Here is a 22145-nt window from a genome sequence, read left to right as displayed (position 1 = left end):
AAAATGTTGTTATAAATGAATTGATATATATATGGAGAAAGAAGAGAAGAGAAAACTACTTATATTGATGTAATAATAATAATAAATAGGAGAGTTGATTTAGTAATAATTAGTACGAGGGCTATTCAAAAAGTGAATGTTTTGAAAATATCCAGGGTTCTTTCCTTCACTGAAATACTGTTACGGAATTCCCGTTCTGGGCGACATTCATACAGCGATGCATTCCTATTATAATTAATCTGTACCCATTTTACCAACACTGATCAGAGGCGCAATAATTAAGCATATAGCTTAGATATAATTAAAAGAAAGAACGTTGTTATTGACAGGACATGTTGTCATGGGAAAAGACTATGACAAAAACTATCAGTTTGTTATTGACAAGATTATTAGTTGTTATGGAAAAGATCATTACTGAGTTATACACACTAAATTGGAAGATATGTACAAAAGCTATGGTTGCTGTATGTACAAAAGCTATGGTTGCTGTTGATATTTCATGTACGTATAAAACAGAAGAATAAATCGACGATATCTGGACACAATTCATGTTTATGGTTAGTAATTAGTAGTTGATATATTTATTATAATAACGTAGTGATTTAAAGGTACATAAACGAATCAGGGCTAAAGCGAAGTGTTTTTATAATATATTTCGTTTTAAGTGGTAACATCAGGCCTGTGTTAACTACAACACTAGATCCTTGGTGTTGGAATAAACACGCTAAAGTAGTAGTCATGCTGGAACCATCGACATGTGTTTAAATTGAGTTATATTTTCACCAAGAGTTTTTGTTGTGCAGGGATAATTGAGAATTGGAGGCCATAAAATTTCTCAATTGGTACAGTGCAATTTTACTTATTACTTCCCAAAATGTTTTCATTACAAAACGTAGAATTATATACTTACTCTGTTTTGAATCTTCTTCCTCATAAAGGGTTTGACTAGATTCACAACTCTATCCGTTACGGGTGGTGCGTTGATTATATGAATGGCTTTCACTCGCATGGCAAAAGCACGCTGAAACAAGTATAGACACAAATAAATAGAATTTTCATTAAATACATTGAATATAATAATACATCTGATGGTAATACCGATATTTAATTAAATAATGGAAAGTAGATTGTGCACAAGACGAAATGAGACGGAATTTACATGACGAAGACACGAGATGAGACGTGGGTTCTTCCAGAGACGTAGGCAACCCTAATGAACAAATTTTAGTGTCTAATGACTACGGAATACTTTAGTTATTCTATTCTGTAATTTCCAGTCTTTCTGCTATTCCTAATAAATAAAAATGATAGGAGAAAAAGAAAAAGAAAAGAAAAACTCAAAAGGCAAGATCTGAGTAAACAATTTATTGGGTTTATTTAAATTCATAGCAGAGAGAAAAACAGAAATGCGTGTGTATCAAGCTCTGTGCATTTGAATCCATAATTGTGATCGAAAATATATTAAATTACTTCGCAGATTCAATAACAGGTGGCTCTTGTTAATTTGAACTTGGATAATTTGAACAAAAGTTTATTTCTTTTGAAAACTGTTTTGAAAACAATTAAGAAAAAACTAGGAATGATACAAAAAATGAATCAAAAGATTGCGATCATGGCCAATAATTAGTGTTTGGTTAGGGACCACAAAATTATTGAACGGCCCCTAAATCGAGTTTATTATTATTATTATTATTATTATTATTATTATTATTATTATTATTATTATTATTATTATTATTATTATTTTACGGAATAAGTACGTCATATTGAGTTAAGTGATAGTTTGGGTTTGGCTGCACTATATGTAGTTCTCCAGACATAAGACCTATAAGAAGATTCTTGCCTGAAATATATAGGATCTTTTCATCCAAAAATAAGTCGTGAGTAAATCGAACATGACATTCTTGTTTGGATAATTCGAAGGAATACAGTACAAGAATTTTTAACGTTGGACAGAAGAATGTTGTTGGTTTTTAGATTCAGAGGCAACCATAGGGAAGAGTGACACGAAAACAAATCTATCTGATGTTGAAGAAGAAGATGAAGACAAGATAGGCGAAGAAATAAATGAGGAGCGGGTGAGGTTAAATTTACATTGAACTTACTGTGAGGTAATGTTAAGTGGCATTTAGCCTACTTTGCACACACAACTTTATTGATTTAAAAAAGTTTCTTACTTACGCTACGAAACATAGCTGAGCAAGGGTCAGCGAGCGAAGTGGGTTAGAAGCCCCGCAGTGCTCGTTTTATTCCACTTTTATCGCAATTCACAGAATCATATGACATTACGTCACGATCGAGTGGCGCGACTTCAATGTAAATCTAACCTCACTCTAAAGGAGTAGAGTATGGCAACCTTATCCGAAGTTTCCGAAATGATTGAAAATTTAAGATAGATTGAATGTAAACCAAATGTTACTAATAAAGTATTTTACGCAATACATAAAATTGAAGGTTTTGTTGACCGTGCAAAAGAATCAAATCAAACCAAATGAAGTTCACAATTTCTTTAAGTGAAATAAGGTAATTACGGTTATTGCTTCTGTATATGGCACTGTATAGTTTAAGGTTATTTGTAACGTCCAAATAGTTTGTGTCTAACAAGGCGATGGCGCCACCATCACTAATGTTAACATGTACAACTAATAAAATTAAAACAATCATATATAAAATGAATAACTCAAAAATTAAGCAAAAATAGATACAGTCTGGTTAATGGACGTTACAAAATCTAAGGAATGGTGCATGCCGATTTTACATATTGTTGTTAGTTTCATTGTTGGAGGCCACCATTGTTAAATAAACAATCAACTTTATCTTCCATACTTTCTACCAGAAACTGTATGGTATTGATCATCCAAATAACATGCTCTCTTAAAGGTCAAGTCTACTGCATATTATTTTTTCTCTCATTGTGGAGTTTTGTTGGCTTGAGTTCTAGGTATATGATAATGCATTTTTTAAAAATAATTCGAATATTGCATAATTCGAACTTTTTCGAGTTCTCTTGTAATTCAAATTAAAAAGAATTAAAATTAAAAACAATTTTGGAAGTCTACAATTGCTTCACACTATGAAACGAAACTCACTTTGTTTTGTTAGGCATTTTGTTAGTTCTAAAGGATAAACTTTGTTAAAAACATACCCTTAAACAGAGGACAAATTTTTTAGCGAGTGCAAGAGGAAATCTTCCTAAGTGTCCCAGAGAGTATCCGTCAAGATCAAATACAATTGTAAGACCATTAAACACAACGTAATCGTCTTCTTGGATCAAGATCTGCAACCTCATCAATCCAACCTGAATGGCTTCTATGGTTGGGAACTTCTCGGGATCTTTCTCTGCTATTCTATTAATGGCCACTACTTGGCCTTTGGGAGTGTGGCCAGGCAGAACAATGGTATACCTGGATAGAAAAGAAACAATAAAATAAGTAATTCTGGAGAAAAAATTCTTGGCACCATTTTAAAATTTTAAAATTGGCCTTCTCCTCAAATTCAGAAGGTCCTGTGATCTATCCTTGCATAGGATCAACGTGACTGAGTAATTAGTAGGAGATTTTTCCATCAATTTCAGTAGACGAATACAGAGATAGTACATATGATTTCTTAAATCTTGTTGTTAATGTTTTCGTGCAACGTGACCAGAAATGCCTGCAGGATTTTTTTTTCAAAAGGAAACAAAAGATCGACATAAGGAAAGTCGTCAATACACATATTACTTAATGTAAAGTAACATTTTTTTACAAACGTTGCATCACTTTATTAACTACAGTAAATACAGAATGTTTCAAAAAGAATGACTTGATTTTAGAAGTCCATATATATTGATAAAAATATACTACAAAAAATGGAATACATTGCAAAATACTCACAAAATCTTCAAGTATTAGCTATGTTATTTATTACAAATGCTCTGTCTGTCCACAGCAACAGCATTCTGCTCAAACTTGTGCCGAATTGTTTCCACTATTTCATCGGAAGTGCGAGGCTGGCCTGGACTCTTACCTTTGCACAAGCATCCTGTCTCTTCAAATTGGCGATACCAACGGCGAATGTTATGGATACAGGCGGATCAAAGGCAAAACGCCGACGAAAAGCACGCTGGACCGAAATCACTAACTCAGTCTTTGCTAACTGCAGCACACAAAACGCCTTCTGTTGAGCGGACACCATCTTACTTCTGACTGACTGCAAACTTAGAAGACGCATTGACTGACATCTAATGGCGATTTTCTGAAGCTCAAGGCCACGCCCATTCAAACAACACTCATTTCCTTGCCGGCATGTTTCGTAATTATTAACGTCCAAAAGCAGGCCATTCTTTTTGAAACACGGTGTATATTAAATATTGTACTGTGTAAGTACATTTAATATGTTTTTGACATGTACTTCGAAGAACCGAATGCCTTTCGAAAATCCAGAAGGAGGCAATTGCCACAACTTTCTCACCTCCTCCCTGCTGGTAGTCATACTGATGAACACGAACTTTTACTAGTTTAATTGATCTAATAAATATTTTTTAAAAAACGCAAATAAGAACATTTGTAATTAAACTTTTTCTTAAATATTGGCACTTCTTATAAGTCACTCATAATTCCTTAATTTTATATGGGAAAATATTTTTCATTTTACAACAAAATCTTGTATCGTTACTTTGTAAACCCTTATTTTATAAAAGTTCTTGTAATCTGTACATATATTTAATATTACTTAAATTATGTAAGATGAATTAATAAAGATCATTCCCTCCACACACCCATTTGACTGAAGCTGGGTGAAACCTTAAGGCCGCTTTCATGCACGTGGTTGCGATAGCGGTCGCTCAATATCCGCAGATCCGCTAGTGCCCTTGTGGTTGTGTCTGCGGACGTTACTGGCAATGGTGGGGAGACAGTACATCAAAGAATCGATTTGTACAATTAGGTTGCCTTCGCACTAGGATCTTGTGAGTCGCTCATGTGATAATGTAGTGTGAAGGCATTGAATACTTCTGAGCAGCTCAAAAGACACCAAAATGGCTGCCATGCTAGAGCCAGAAGAAGCTGCAGCTTTAATCTTGGAGATAAATCTCAAGAAAAAAGGAAAAGAAGATATAGAACTATGTGGATTCATCTTATAAATCGATCAAGACTGAAAGAATGTTCATTTTACAGTCTGTTACCTAAACTGAGGCAAGATAAAAAAAAAAAAAAAAATAAAAATAAATAAATAAATAAAAAATCAATTACTTCAGGATGTTTACATCTTGGTTTGACGAACTATATGAAATAGCATAAAATGTTCATCAGAGTAACATCAAAATGAGAAAATTTTCAACATCAAATGTATGTACTTTTTTTTTCCATTCCAACTAACACGTGAGGTAAAGCTCACGTGTTAAGGGTTCTCATAAGACTGCGTGTTATTTATTTCCCCGCCATAGCAGCTCAGAGCCGCGGCTCACTTGCACCGAAGCGCATGTGTGAAAGCATATATTTAAAACAATGTAAAGCTAGCAGCTTCAGCTCACGCGAGCGGTTCACAGGATCCTAGTGTGAAGGCTACATTAGTGAACTTGGCACGAAATTACCAATAACATGAAGAGATTATTGATAATGGTAACGAATGATAATACTTACAAATTTCGAGTTGTGTTTGGAATCCACTTTAAGCAGCGTGTCTCTCGTCTCATTATACTCAATTATTTTTCGGTACTGAAAGGAACGTTAAATATAAATCTATTAATGTCTATTTACTTACCCAGTCCTCATTATTCCTTGTAAATCAGGTCGCATAGGATCTTGATCTTTGAAGAATTCTGGGAGTGCACCTTTCGCTGAAAAATAAAAATCCAGCTTTTCCTTCGCTTGCTCAAGGCTGTATTTACATCCACGGAGATAATTTACCAACATTTGATCATCTGAAATATAGAAAAAACATACAAATAATAACTTTAGGTGTAATATTGCCTTCTAGGAAAGGAAACACATTCTGAGAATACAAAAGGTGCAGAGTCAATTTTAAAGGATCTTAAGAGGTTCACTACGCTTCCTATAATAGCTTTTTTTCTTTTCTTTCTATCCTATTCTTTTTTCTTTCTTTTATAGGGTTCCTGTTGCTCAAAGGCAGAGCGCTCATATTTAGGATGTGAGGTCGCTCGTTCGATCCCAGATCTTGCAAAGTGAACTTTATGGTAGACTAACACTAGGTGTGTGGGTTTCCTCAGTGTTCTCCCGTTTCTTCTCACTTTCTTCATTCCACTATTTCGTTTATTAAGTCCTATCATCAACACCGTCTCCCTTATGGGGCGTTTACACTTAGTCGATTTAGTCGCACGACTAAATCGACTCGCTGCATTTGCCACTAAATTGAAGCAACTAGGCCGAATCAGATTGATGGATGTGTTCAATTATTTCAACCACAGAAAATAGAACGTCTTTTAATTCAGTTGCCAGTCGATTAGTCGCCTTCGATCAACAAGCGACTAAGTTGAAGTCCCGTTTACACGGTCGATTAAGTTGAAAGTGACGTCAATTCTACTGAATCGAACGCAAATCGACTAAGTGTAAACGCCCCATTAGCCTTGGTCCATTATCTTGAGACATCTTGTTAAGTTGGACCCCGTAAGGGTTTAGATAAAGTACGAGGCAGCCTTAGTAGCCATGTCCTCTATTACACTGAAAAATTGTTACAAGATGTGAAAATTGTATTAATCGACGTCTGCACTTTCAATTCCTTTCGTTTTTCTTTCTTTCTTTCCTTCCTTTCTGTTTACTAGCCAAAAACTTCAATATGCATTTACTTTGTCTATCTGTGTGTTCATCCGTCCGGGAGACAAAGTATCTTAAAAACTACTTGATGGATCAAACGGATCACCAAGAATTAAGAGGATCAAAAATTAGGAATCGAGTTCGTTGGTTCAGATGATTCATCCAGTTGATTCAGAGATATTTCTTTCCCATTTATTCCCGTATGAGATTATTATACGTGAACTGGCTCGTTGGTAGTAAAGAATCCAAATGTACGTAGAAGTCAGATTGATTGCATACCATTCAGTCACTTTCGATATTCTAACCAAACTCCTTGACGTTGTGTTCACGTGTCACTGTTACTTGTTTTGTAAATAGCTCAAAATAATAATAAAGTATGACACGATAATGGCTGGAGGCAATTTATCGCTATCATTACTACTACAAATTTATCATTGCTTCCTATTAACCACTGGACATAAAGATATGAAATTTGGTAAACTAGAACCTCGCGGTAAACCAGAATCTAAATACGAATATGTAATTTATTACCGCAAATTCAACGTACTTAAGAGAAGGAACATTACTATTTAGGGAGAACTTTGTAATAATCTAGAATTGTCTCAATTCTAATAATTTCAATTGGAAATGTCTATTTCATTTTCTTTCTTTTCCTTTGTTTTCTTTTCTTTTTCTTTTTTAACTACCTAGCAGCACACTTGGGAGGCTCAATGGTTAGCATATGCTTTGCAATTTGGTGGTTGCAAAATACGTTGGCCCAACGTTGTTTAAAGTGTATGTTGCCCAATCAATAATTTGCCATCATTCGTCCAACCATTTCGACCTAACATTCCATTATTGCAAGGTTACTTCTTTCGTATTATGTTACGTTGGTAAATCCTCGGCAAAGCGGCTATTACAACGTAGGGCCAACATTGGTAATTGGGTTGGTTGGTAAATGTTCGGTAAAATGGTCAATTACAATATCGGACCAATCACCCACTCCCAATGTTGGGAATACTGTCTGTGCTGCTAGAGCACAACACGGTAGCCTTTGTAAATTGCGTCATCACGCAGAAACTATTTGGTGTTTGGGATTTTGATTTGATGATACAGTTAGAGAAAGTTTTTTATTTTTAATATAAAGTTATTAAAATTCTGCCTCAAAAGGGAGAATTTCACTATTATTACACGTTTTCTTTACTGTTATTAGAAATAATCCAAGAAATTTGGTGTATGAGAGCGTTTTCATTATAGAATACGATTCCTGCATTATTGCCTACCACACAGAGAGCATTTTCTAGCTAATGAGAAAGTCCAGATATGAACTACTGAAATGTTTATACTTGTCCAATAGAACTTACCAACATTTTGAGGTAGATGTGGTTGTTTACGAATCCATTCCCTCAAACTACCAAGGTCCTTCTCTCGCACCTCATCTGTTTCGTTCTGCTCAACGTTCACTATTTTTTGTAGTTCATTGCTCAAAGCACGGATAGTGCTATGTCCTAGAGGAGGCATTTTTCCTTGTTGTAAAACTCTGAAAATAAATATATACGGTTACCAGTGTTGGGCATTAATCAATTAAAATCAATTGCAATTAATCAATCAATTGAAAGTTACTGCACTGAAAATTAATTACACCGAAAATTAATTGCAATTCATTTCAATTTGTCCTCTGCTATTAACATTAATTGTGATTGAATTTAGTCACAAAATTTGCAATTAACATTATGTCAATTGTTAATTGTTGATTGGCCATCAGGGAATTAAAACTTGTTAATTGTTAATTCAATTGAAATTTGTTCAACACTGATCATTACAAGTAAGGAAGAAGATACTGTACGTGTATCCATTCTGAATTTACTCTTGCGCTTACTTAAAAGGGACATTTAACCTATCACTCGTGCCTGTTGGAAGAGAACATTGGACGAGTTGCGGTGGTTCGCAATCCACTTTAAACTGTAGGCTCATGTCTCACATAGCCTCGGTGCTGAAAAGAGACGTTAAACTTCAGTAAATAAACCAACAAACACATGATAGTTTAAAGGACATATATTTCGCGTTGGAGAACAAATGGAACTTGTTCTTCATTAAGCTAATATGTGTAATTTATAACCCTGGAAGTGGGGGAGGCAGAATCCTTCACTAAGTTTTCTCAAAACAGAATATACTCAATTACTTAATTGTTTGAAGTTCTAGAAAACGTCCCTTTACAGCGTTGATGCTACATAAGACAAGGTCTAATCTTTAAAATCGGTTCAAACGATGCATGTATGTTTTCCGGAAATCGAAAATGAGACCAAAGACACAATAAACAAAACACGTCGCCACTTCATCACAAAAGGACACGATAATGTATACAGGGTGTTTCAAAACAACACCGACAACGTTTGGGAGATGATTCCTGACCCCAAGATAAGACGAAAAGTATAGACCATCCTGGGAGACTCGGAGAAATGAAATTTCAAGGTCCGTAGCTCCAAAACTATGAGATCTACCGTAGTCGGGTCAAGACTTCACTTAGAAACTAGTATGTGTCCTACCCAAATATCCATGTTTCAGAATCCTGCTGTACTTCCGCAACGATTTTTTTTATAGAGATACTTGGTGAGTACTTCAAATTATATGCCCGTAGCCAAACTGCCTCTCCAAAAATTGTTGCGTGAGTACCTTAGGATTCTTAAACATGTATTTTTGGATAGTGCACATACTGGTTTCTAAGTGAAGTCTTGACCCGACTACGGTAGATCTCATAGTTTTGGAGCTACGGACCTTGAAATTTCATTTTTTCATGTTTTCAGCAGCCTATAACTCCGAAAGGAAGCATTTGTGCACCCGGGTTGGTCTATACTTTTTGTATTATCTTGGTGTCAGGAATCACCTCACAAACGTTGTGGGCGTTGTTTTGCACACCCTGTATATTTTAACTACAGAAGGGTGATCGGGTTATGTTCAACCAGTAGCGTAGCCAGGATGTGTGTTTGGGGGGGGGCCCAAGTGCTGTTATAGGCACATATAGAAAAATTACAAACAAAAAAATATATAAACATAAAAATATATAAAAAATTACAAACATCAAAGTACCAAAGTACATTGTCGGACCTCTTTGGGGGGGGGGGGCGGCCCCTCCGGCCCCCCCCTTCCCTACGCCACTGTGTTCAACCGATTTTCAAACTGTACTAACCGTATGAAAAGTCGTGCAGCCACCACTGGCTGTATTCTATCGGACTGTCAGCATAACTGATATCTCAATTTCCACTGCACTTTTTTTATTATCTGACTTGTTCTTAGCTCGCATCAGGCCTGAAGATCGTATATCTACTGTATTTCATTCTGGTTAATAGATTTACGAAGTGTTATTGCTTATGGCGATATAGCACAATTACAGCTTGTCATCAGAGATGGCGTGGGTCAATGAAAACTTGGCCAACTAAACATTGTGACCCACGACCCAGTCCATCTCTGCTTGTAATATCGTACATCTATTGGAATATGCTAATGAATGGTAGCCTTTACTTTTTGTTTTTCAAATTAACAGTGACATGGTGACTCAGTGGTAGAGGCCTTACCTCTGGCGCGTTGGATTCCTAGTTCGAACCCTGGCCAAGTAAGTTTGTGGTGGACAACATCGTTTATATGGGGTTTTCTCAGGTACTCTGGCTTTTCCTCACATCTTCATTCCACCGATTATTCCATCATCATTTACTTGCTTTCAACATCCGTCTCTCTTAGCCTAAAGTTCATAATCGTGGCAGGGGCGTCATTTAGGGGGGGGGGCACGAAGGGGCAATTGCCCCCCTTGAGTTTGAGATTTCTATAGATTTTATCAATAAAATAGTAGTAAATCAGTGAAATACGTGAAATTTTATTTATCGAAGGGTCTTGTCCCCCCAAAGCAAAATCTGAAATGACGCTCCTGAATCGTGGGGGCGTTAAACTGAAAGATTTCATTTTATTTCAAATTAACTACGTCATCACAACAAAGACTAGCTGTAGAATGCCTAATTTAAACACTAAAATCTCATTATTTCAAGCATAAAAGTCATAGTTAAATGCGATTTGTATTAAGTATTTGTATGCATAATCTTGTAATAAGCAATTTAGGATGCACCACGCACGGAATAGATCTTTAATTTCCTTATTACTACCAAAGTGTTTGTTCTTTCTTTAACTGTGGAGTGCATTCAATGCAAAAAACTTACCAAGTACAAGTAAACACATTTTTTTTCTCATATCCAGAGAGACCTCTTTGTAATAAGAAATAATAACATACGTCACTTCCGTGTTACTTGCATCGTTGAACAGAATAGAAAGTATTATATAAAATCTGTTGTGAGTTAGCTTCGAAGTAGGAAATATGTGTAATATATTTACCATATCTTTTTCTAAAATATATATAATTTATTTTCTTTTATATTTGTTATTGTATTGGACTGTAAAAGCTCTTTAAATTCCATCAAGCATAACAACTCGTTATGAACGTATTGTGTATTGTGATTGTTAGATTATGCAATTCATACACAGTATTTTCGCCATTGCTTGTAGCTAAATACGTGAAAGAATTTTATTTATCCTTATCTGAAAAAAGAAAAATAAATAATGTATATTAACTGAAAAATAATGCTCTAATCAATGGCGGATGTAGAAGAAAAAAAAACTGGGGAGGACCAGACCCCAGACTATGATAGGTATATTATAAGTTTACTATGAACTTACGAAAGTATATTAATAATACAAGCTTGTAGCTTCAATTATTATTGACACTCAATAAACTGGGGGGGGGGGGGATAGGCTCCCCGGCCACGGGCTAGATCCGCCATTGGCTCTAATATAATCATATTGCCATCAGATTCTACCCAGGTGCGTTATTTAGAGTCCATGGGAGTCATTTACAAACAGCAAGTATTTGTGAAGGAAGGTGAAGTAGTGGCTAGAGCTAATTAAATAACACTTAACATCGCTTTGCTGTTTCGATTTTCACACTCGTGTTCACTTCTGAATCAATGCATTAGTATTTTGTACATCGTAAGATTTGATATTACTAAACTCGATATAAACCATTTCATGTTGCTGAGATTATTCATTGCAGGCATGGCTGCTGCTTAAGGTTGAATGGTTATACAACGACTTATTTTTAACTGACATTACCAACGAGCCGACTCTCCAAAATTTATTTGGGTGCATATGAATGACGGGACGTGCTTTTCTTTTCTGGGAAGGCTTGATATTTTTTGATTGATTTCCTTTTAGTTAAAATCTTTTATGAACACTGTCATAAAGGGCTAAGGATAAGTTGGGACTGTCTTAGCTCATTCGGTACACGGCTGACTTAAACGTAAGAGAAACGGGTTCAAACCTGGGACCAAGGTTAAGGATAAGTCACTGTAATGAATATTCTCGGCGCGCATGGTTCTAACAATGGCGCCCATAACCACAGATTGCTATTCCTCAGATCAAAATAAAACGAAAATGCTATATAATGGTATACATTCCGGAGGCTCCTTCAGCCGCTATGGTATATCAAAATTTCACTATGTGGCAGTGCCGTAGATTAACTTGGAACAAGGACTACAGACAAGGACTCGAAATGTATACAATTATATATATCGCTTTATTCTGACTTGTAGAATAGTGTTCTGTAGTCCGTGGGCACCATTTTAGAACACTCGATATATATGCTGGTATGTTTACGGATAACTTCGATACAGATGCACCAATTTTAATCATTTTCTTTTTTTCTTTTTTATTTTTCTTTTTTATTTTTCTTTTTTCTTTTCTTTTCTTTTTTTTTTGAAAAGAATATAATTCTCCAATGATTCCGTGTAATTTTCATGTGGATCTGGTTATAGTTTTCGGAACTAGACGATCAAACTATATCCACTTATTTAGATTTAGACTGTCCCCTTATTCATGATATACTGTACTCAGGGCAGGAATTTCCATTAGGAGTATCCCGCAACTGATTTCAAATGTGGAGCCGAGAAAACAAAGTTGTGTCTGACGTTGTGGTTGAAGCTGCTATGAAGACCTATCAGTAGATCCTGTAATCTTTCGTGGCCAAATAGTGTGGTGGGAAAGGCCTCTTTTGTGTCAGATGTATTGTTAGTATATTTATCTATCTAGACAGATATATATATATATATATATATATATATATATATATATATATATATATATATATATATATATATATATATATATATAGCGAGAGAGAGAGAGAGAGAGACATACGAAGGAAATCAATGTTAATGCTTATTATTAAGTCATTATTTACAACATTATTTTTCTCTTGTTATGCGATGAAACAGGCAATCACGTTTCGCTCATAAAGAAAGAAGTAATTCTTGTTCCACCGGTTTTGCTACATGGTCACAAATAAAAAAATAATATTAAAAATACATAAGTATATATGTCAATTACATTACTTGTCATATGAAAAGAAAACATATGTATGTGTTTGTTATATTCCTTTCACAGACAATAAAACGTGTATGAACGGCCTCCCTTATCCTCGGAACATAATCATAGAATGTTAAACTAAAGAGAAAAGTGTATGAAAACAATATTTTCTTTCAAAGTTTTAAGTAAGTTCTTTGTTTTAACATTTGTGATCGTTTCAAAAAAATCTTTGTTCTAAAAGCCAATCTGTTTTCAAACTTCGTGATCTTTTACAAATATCTTTGTCCTAATGACATTTTTCTTTTAAAACTTGTCATTGTTTGAAAAGTATTTTTGACCTAATAACGTCCTTGTTTTAAAATGGTGGTCAATCTTTGCTTTAAACGTTGTGATAGTTCCGGAAGTATCTTTGTTCTAATAACCCATCTGTTAGTGAACTTCGTGATTTTGCACAAGTATCTTTGTTCTAATGACATCTTTCTTTTTAAAACCTGTCATTGTTTCAACGGTATCTTTGTTCTAATAACACCTTTGTTTTAAAATATGTGACCAATCTTTGTTTTTAAAAGTTGTGATAGTTTTAGAAGTATCTTTATCTTTGTTCTAATCACCTCTCTCCTTTAAAATTTGTGCGTTCTTCGTAACTTTCAACAAATCACTCATAAACATTTGTAATTAACTTTTGGTTATAAAAATTCAATCCAGCAGACATCACCAATCAGGGGGTCAAGGTGGGGCGCTCGCCCCGTAGAGGAAATTGTACTTCGGAATATCGAAAACCCAATAGAATTTTTACATTTGTTACAGCAAAATTTGAAACGTCGCTTATACTTGCCCTCCTTGGAAACCACAACATGGGCGCCCTTGGACATCACTTAATGTATTAGCATTTCTATAAATTTCCGATGACTAGGCGTAACTTTTTAAAAAATCTAACGAGTTTATTGACTTCGGCAATTCCCTTCTCTGATGTGCCTGCCAAGAGCCAGATGCCTGTCCAATGGACTATTGTACCTTCGAACTCCTTAAGCGGCGCCTACCCCATCCGCTCCGTCTCCAGCTTGTGGAAAGCCTATAAAGAGGAGTTAGATGCAATACTAGCTACGACGCAGTGTCCTGCAATGGAAATCTCGATGCCGAGCAATAGTCCGTAGAGGTGGCCTGCAGATCGAACACAACTGGTGGTGGAAACACGCATTTACTAGGAAGAGACGCATTCAAATTCGGCTGAATGTAACCGAATCAACCTCTGTAATAGGATATTTGTATTTGAAATTCTTAGAATTAGGAAGGTAAATCAAGATAATTGGTGTATCTAGCAAGAAGCGCATCATTTTACTCACAAATGAGTAAAATTCGCAAAATTGAACTTAATTTGATAAATAAAATTGAAAGCATGTCATATCTAGTTCTGCTTCAGGTTGAAAATTCTCTACAACATTATGTTTTCGAGGGGACAAAAAATTATTTAGGACGGGTACTTCTAGCCCCTTCCTGGCTACGGACCTGAAGCAGACTGAAAGTTACAGAAGACATGTTAAGTCTTCTTGAGATACCCCTCCGGGTGGTGTTAGACATGACTAGAGGACCTTATGCAGGGTCGTTTTGACGTGATTAGCGTCATACTAAAGGCCTGACTACTGTAGGAAACATATGTTAGTCGAACTCTTTAGTATGGCACTAATCACGGGTCAGAATGACTCTGTATAAGGCCCAGAGTGTTTAACAGCATTGGTATAACATTTCTCGCACCTCAACTACAGAACTTTTGGCCAAGCCAGGATCTTTGCTAAACTGTTCAAAAGATCACTAATCTGTGAGTTATTCCTATCTTTTAAGAAATAAATTCATAAATTTTACTGAAAATATAAAGAGCAGTTACATTATAACGTAAAATTCGTACATATAAATATTTAAGATAATCGATCATTTATGTGGATAAACATATTAATCGAAAGGCTTTCAAATATGGATCGAATTCTACGTCTAGGGAATGCTAGTATACAATGGTGAGTTCGGATTCAGTGGACTTCTAGATGTGTAGGCCTCTGAATTACAAGTGTAGTAGGCTATTAAGAGCAACACATTTTAAGAGTTTCCACACGTCCAATATAATAAATATTTCAATTATTCTGGAAACAAGAAAAAAGAAATAAAGCTTAAGTAATTACAAATTAAATTAATCCATTTAGCTAAAGGGTAATTGACTTGAAACACAAGAGATATTACGTAAGAAATATTTTCAAATGACAAAAGAATTGCAAATATAGCCAGATTTTTTTAAAAATTATTATTAGGTAATTTATGTAGATTCAGAACAAGCTGGAAATCATAACAAGAAAATTTAATGGAAGTAAAGAGAGAAAAAGAAAAGAAAGAAAATGTTTGTCTGATAATTTTTCTTCCAATTTAAATTCCTTCTGAGCAGTGTGTCCTCAGGATTAATATCACAAAGGATCCTGCATTTTCTGAATATAGGTGTTCTGAGTATGTAACAACTCGACATTCTGTCATTTCAAAGCAAGTGTTTACTGACGAGGAAACGGTCTCAAGGGTAAACAACCGATTTGGCTGGGGTCAGGATATGTGTTACGGGAGACCAAATTAGGAGACACGTATTTTGGCGTTTGGGCCCATACACTCAAATTTCCGAAATACGGGGCCCCAAAGTGCCCCCCACATGCTATAACTAGGAAGCGAATGACGTTACTTGTACACAATTGATTTGGCTGCGGTCCGGATATCTGTTACGGGAGACCAAAATAGGAGGCACGTATTTTGGCGTTTGGACCCATACGCAGACATTTCCGAAATATGGGGCCGAAAGTGCCCTTATATGCTTTAACTAGGAAGCGAATGAAATTGCTTGTACACAAGCGATTTGGCTGGGGTCCGAATATGTGGTACGGGAGACCAAAATAGGAGACACATATTTTGGCGTTTGGGCCCATACGCACCAATTTCCGAAATACGGGGCCCCAAAGAGCCCCTACATGCTATAACTAGGAAGCGAATGACGATACTTGTACACAACCGATTTGGCTGGGGTCCAGATATCTGTTACGGGAGACCAAAATAGGAGACACGTATTTTGGCGTTTGGGGCCATACGCACCAATTTCCGAAATACGGGGCCCCAAAGTGCCCCTATATGCTATAACTAGGAAGCGAATGACGTTACTTGTACACAACCGATTTGGCTGGGGTCCGAATATGGCTATTATAAGCCCAAGTCTCCCGTAACACATATCCGGAGGAGTTGTTATACTGATCTGATCAATTCCAATGCGGAAAAGTCATATCTTTCTATTGTGTTACTAGGCAGTAGTATTTAGAGCTTCGTAGGGAAATGCATCTCTCCCAGTATTTTAGGGGTAAAAGTGGACAAAAAAAGCATTCTCCCTAAAGTTTTGGAGGGATACCTTTTGTCCATGAGCATACATACCAAATTTTTGGCAATGACTTTCAACCTTCGAAAAATTTGAGCGAGCGGGTACATGATAGCCAAAACTTCATAAATTTTGGCCCTGAAAAATATCTGATCTTTGACCTCTGAAGGGTGTACATGTTTCAGCCCTTAGGATCCATATCTACGTTGATGAGATTCTGTCTATGCTACACAGAGAAAAATCCGTTCTCTGGACAGCGGTATATTGTACAAATATACGGTATCCTCTTGCTTACTATAGAAATCAGTACGGAGCATACGTTATCCGTATGCTAAATAGGCACTGCCCTTAGATGTTACATCATGCCGTTGCAGGATGTCTGACAGCGGTATACTGTACAAATATACGGTATCCTCTTGCTTACTATAGAAATCAGTACGGAGCATACGTTATCCGTATGCCAAACAGGCACTGCTCTTAGATGTTACATCATGCCGTTGCAGGATGTCTGACAGCGGTATACTGTACAAATATACGGTATCCTCTTGCTTACTATAGAAATCAGTACGGAGCATACGTTACCCGTATGCTACATAGGCACTGCCCTTAGATGTTACATCATGCCGTAGCAGGATATCTGACATCTAACAGTTTCCCGTATATCACATGCATATACTTATGTTACCTTCGTCAGCTATATGTTATATACGTTCATTTGTATGTGAGATCCTGACCGCCTACATTGTTTCATAGGGAAAGTACTATAGATGGAACACTTATACAGAAAGTATTATAAAACGTGCGTTTTCAGTTATACGTCTGCTGTACGTTAAGTCCAAAAATTATAGGAATTACGCATGTAACCTATCTTTTTAAGTACGCCACCTACAATTTTTTTTTCTCAGAGTACTGGCAAACATCTATATAAGACATGGACCTAAATCTTAACGTAGTATATGAACCACACAAGCTACCACTAAGATTCGATCCAGGGTCTCCCACGTAAAAATCAATGTTCTTTTGTAGATTAAACCTTAAAATTTCCTTTCAGTACCTAGGCTATATGAGAAATGGACCTACAGCTTAACGTGGGGTACAAGGTATATGAGCTCCCACCGGAAACCGAACCCAGGTATCCCGAGCTAACCCCGCATATGCTAACCATGTAGGCACGAGGTGGCTTTGTGTTCCGTTGTGTACTACGTTATTTATTCCCAGTCTCCGGATAGTCCTTTTCGCTGGTTTATGGAAAAATCCGAGTGCCCTTGGTGCACAGGCTCACGGGTTCGATTCCCGGTGGAACAGCATGTCTTATTCGAATTTTAACAGCACCAGTCGGATAACATCTTAAAATGTAGGTCCATGTGTAATATAGCCACGGTACTGGAAATGGATCCTAAAGTTCAACAAACACAAACATATTTCTCCAAATATGTGATTGTTAAAATACAATTTGTTCTTACCTTAACTAGTCACCACGTATCGTCTGAAGTAAAGAAAGCACTTTAATAGTTGAAGCAATGGTAAACTAATTCCTGAGATGTCAGAATTTAGACTGAAGCTCTTCGGACCAAGACTATTAATGTTTATACATGATCAAGCATGCCTTGTTACATCGCTGGTCAGGTATTCATTATTTGAGAGGCGTGGATTACTGGGCTCAATTCAAGGTGAAGGTAACGCGTGTTCAATATCCTTGGACATTATAAACAAGTTTTTTTTTTCCTTTGCTTTTTTTTTTCTCGTATATGATTCGTATGATGTAAGTTCAAATAAGATTGTTTGTGTGATATACTTGCGAATTATCCAAACAAAATTCAAAGCGAAAAAAAGTCGAATCTTTCCTCCTTTCCTGGATAGGAAGTGGTTTGAAGGTAAGTATAGCAGAATACTATAGTAAACAACTTTTTTTTTTTTCATTTTGTAAATTTTGTTTATTATTACTCTTGAGAACAAAACAGTAATAAACTAAATCGTGTAATTCCTAATTATGTTGTCACATATTTATATGACGTCAGTAGTAATAATGGTTATTCAAAGATTCAATGTTGAAAATAAATAAATAAATAAAAAGTTCTTGACACATGTTTTGAATATTTGCTGCGACACGTGTTTGATTCATTAACAAGTATAATCCATTCACTGTAAGACACAAAATAAAAAAACAAAAAACAAAATTTAAATAAATAAAATAACCGACTTACAAAAAAGTCTTAAAATCACAAAAAAAAAAAAAAAAGTTCATCTATCCTAATAAGGAACGTACTTATTTAATTTTATCCACACAAATAAAAATAAAAATTACTATATTTGTGACTTAATAACTCTTGAACTACACTACCGATCTCGATCAAATTTTCAACATAGATGATGTTCAGGCCTGGGATTTTTTTTTTTTTTTATCATTTCACTTTGAGGGTGTAACTTAGGGGTATATATATATATATATATATATATATATATATATATATATATATATATATATATATATATATATATATATATATGTGTGTGTGTGTGTGTGTGTGTGTGTGTGTAAATGATTGAAAGTGACCGATATTAGTGCCGAATCCGTAGTTTTTGGGATCGCTGAGATCAACAGCGACACTTCCGATGCCGTTTAAATCTAAATTCAGTCCCGCAACTTGGGGGAGATATATAAAAATGATCGAAAATGACCGATATCAGAGAGTGCTTTAGTAATAGTAATACTTATTTAATTACTAACAGAACATATTAGTAATTTTTCTTATCTTAAGCTAGTGAAACTAGTAATTTTTGCTAGTTTATCATAAAACAGTTATTTTACGAACCTATCTACTTAAATAACTATTTTATAGTCTACAGACGTAAAGTTAATGTTTGATAATAAAATTAAATTAGGACAGGTGAATTCAGGGGAGTAAATAAGGGCCCCGCAGACCCCGCATTGCGGGGGGCCTCAAGCCATCAGGGGGCCCCAAATCGTGACGTGGGACGTAGAGAAGGGACCCCGCTCCACGCTGTGTGCGGGAGGGCCCCCAAGCCTTTAGTTACGCCACTGGGTGAATTACTTTTTACCACTGCACAGCGGGTATTGCCACTTTTGTTCTATGTCGAAAAATGTTGGAACAAGAAACGGTTGACTTCTGCCCTTCCGGTTTGAGTAGATTAACGGAAGAGATGGACCCTATTCTTGGGACGCTGAAACAATTGCAAAGTATTACTTTTTAATATAACTATTTTTTGCGCTGATACCTGTCGACAGATGAATTAGCTTGGTATAGATAAGACTTCCGACACTTATCCATAGCATAGTCTCAAAATATAATAAAAAGGCTGGTGTATATATAATGTTCTAATTAGAGCAACCCAAAAGCATAAAAAGCATAACAGCAATTCACATATTATAACGATACTTGTATTTCATCACTCTTTATTATATCTTTATTATTTGTATTTGTGGGCAGAAGTACTTTTAAATTATGCACAAGCTGTTCAAGAAAGGAAGAAGAAGATTATGGGGAAAAAAAATATAGATGTAATTTCTTTTCTAGTTGTCATAGCAACGAGAAATAAATATATCATAATTGCGGATCTATCTTGTGTAAGCTACATGCACAATTTTTAAGAAGTGTATTTGTTTAATTTGTTACGTGCAATAATAAACGAGAATATCTAGATGTAGTGTGTAAATTGTTTTATGATGGTTTTTCGTAGCCTTGTAGCTATATAAATATATATGAACTGTGAGGACCTGTGGGATTTCGTCGTTTTATATAATTTGGTGGTCCTCGCCGCAGGATTGCTGTTATAATATATGGTTGGTACCTTAAACATAGTTGTGGTTGTCTAAGGGTCCAGAAGAAACTAATTTAAAAAGCATAATAAAGCACAATTTTAGAAAATAAAGCATAAAGCATAATTTAAAATACATAGCATAATTCTTGGAAAATTCTGTGTAACTGCAAGCTTAACGAGCTCCGCACTATGTTGTAATGTGTACCTCTAGAACTTGAGCATTTTCTGTACTTTTTGGTGGCATCTTTTACTTTCCCTTTCTGTATATATGCACCTCTAACGTACACACAAGTGATAGAAAAAACTGACTCGAGTAAAGCATATGTCTTTACAGTGCATTAAGTAGAAAGTTCATTAAATATGAAAGAAACTGGTTGCATAAAATATTAAGAAATAGATCAAGATATCTAGAATATTTAATGTATAGTAAATATTATACATTATACATGATTAATGTAAAACAATGATTGAAATTGGCAATAAAGCATAATAAAGCATAATTTGGAAAACAATAGAGCATAATTAAACAAAAAAAAGCATAATGCGGGTTGCTCTATTAATAATGCTAGAAAATTGTACAGTTTACATCATCCTATGTTTTGACGGATCCGATTTCATTAAGTTCTGCAGGGGCAGTTATCCACAACTATATTACGAAAGAAAAGGAGACAATGCAGTATTATACTTTTAATGTATTACACTATCCAATTTGACAGTGGAAAATAAATGGTACACTTTTTATACACACTATATTACAGTAAATTGAACAATTTTACCTTAAAATCAGAACTTTTACACTGAATTGGCTGCTCCATATTTTGAATGTTGCTTCCGTTATCCGTCAAACTTTATCGTCAAAGATATTTTGTCATTATTGGCAAGTTACTTGGTGCAAGTTGAGAAGCTTCCACGCACCACAATCTTGACTTAGCAATTTCTTGTAATTTTGTTCATCAACTAAATTCTTTTTTCCTCCTTCCTCTTTTTCCTACCATCGTAACTTCGAGCACGTCCGTTGTGATAAGTTCTTTTTCAGCCAACGTCCTAACCAGTTTCTCTTCTTTCTAAATTACATCTAAAATTGTCTTTTCCTCCCCTACTATTCCTTACACTTTCTCATTCTTTTGCGTTTGACCCGACTAATTCTCTCCATTCTTCTCCATATTCACATTTTGAAATCTCTCTGATCTTTTTCATCGCGTAATGTTCATGTTTCTGTTCCATTAACTACAATACTCCACATGAAACATTTTATTCTTTTTTAATTTAAAAAGAAATCTGTTCAATGACTCACAAAATAGATTTTCTTAATCCTAAATGCTTCAGGATCGGGTCAGTTGCTCAAGTATGTTTTGCCCAACCGTTTAAATGTTGGACATTTGCTCCTTATCTTGCTATTGATCATGAACTGGTAATCCATGACAGGCACGATAAATCTTGACTTATGGCCAAAACGGGGGGTTGAGATTTTCATATATGATAAAATATACGCAGGGTTGCCACAAGTTAGATAAAAATTTTGCTATGATTTTTTATTAATAAGATTGAATGTTTCTTCATAAATTATCTATGTCAAAGATCTGAATATTCCTGAAGTATGTGCATGAGCTTGCAATTTAGGACTCAATCCTAGCAGTTACCACGTTCTCAGTATCATATATTCCATATTACGAAGGTAAAACACTGTATCTGAGCAATTCAAGGTACAAACTGGATTTCTTTCATTGCTTAAAAGACTTAAGAAAAAGAGAATAATTAATTACAGTCGATATTTATTCAAAACAAACTGTCCTTTTACACCGTATGTACGAATTCTTCAATAAATGACATTAATTTCTTAGGTTATG

General features: G+C 35.4%; 1 protein-coding gene across 1 annotated transcript in view; it reads right to left on the bottom strand.

Moving 5' to 3' along the window:
- LOC145691706 (alpha-tocopherol transfer protein-like) overlaps positions 1-18064 on the bottom strand; it is a 30204-nt gene extending 12140 nt beyond the window's left edge. The window contains exons 1-5 of the mRNA XM_081767046.1: positions 17982-18064; positions 8093-8268; positions 5740-5899; positions 3146-3404; positions 911-1021 (exon numbers count right to left, since the gene is read on the bottom strand). Of these exons, the coding sequence (XP_081623172.1) occupies positions 911-1021; positions 3146-3404; positions 5740-5899; positions 8093-8249 (687 nt within the window). The 5' untranslated portion in view covers positions 8250-8268; positions 17982-18064. The remainder of the gene's footprint in view (positions 1-910; positions 1022-3145; positions 3405-5739; positions 5900-8092; positions 8269-17981) is intronic.
- Between the last annotated feature and the right edge of the window lie 4081 nt (positions 18065-22145).

The sequence above is a fragment of the Thermobia domestica genome, chromosome 8 (genome assembly GCF_964235325.1).
Source record: "Thermobia domestica chromosome 8, izTheDome1.hap1.1, whole genome shotgun sequence".
NCBI lineage: Eukaryota > Metazoa > Arthropoda > Insecta > Zygentoma > Lepismatidae > Thermobia > Thermobia domestica.
This window is presented reverse-complemented; position numbering and strand designations above follow the sequence as displayed.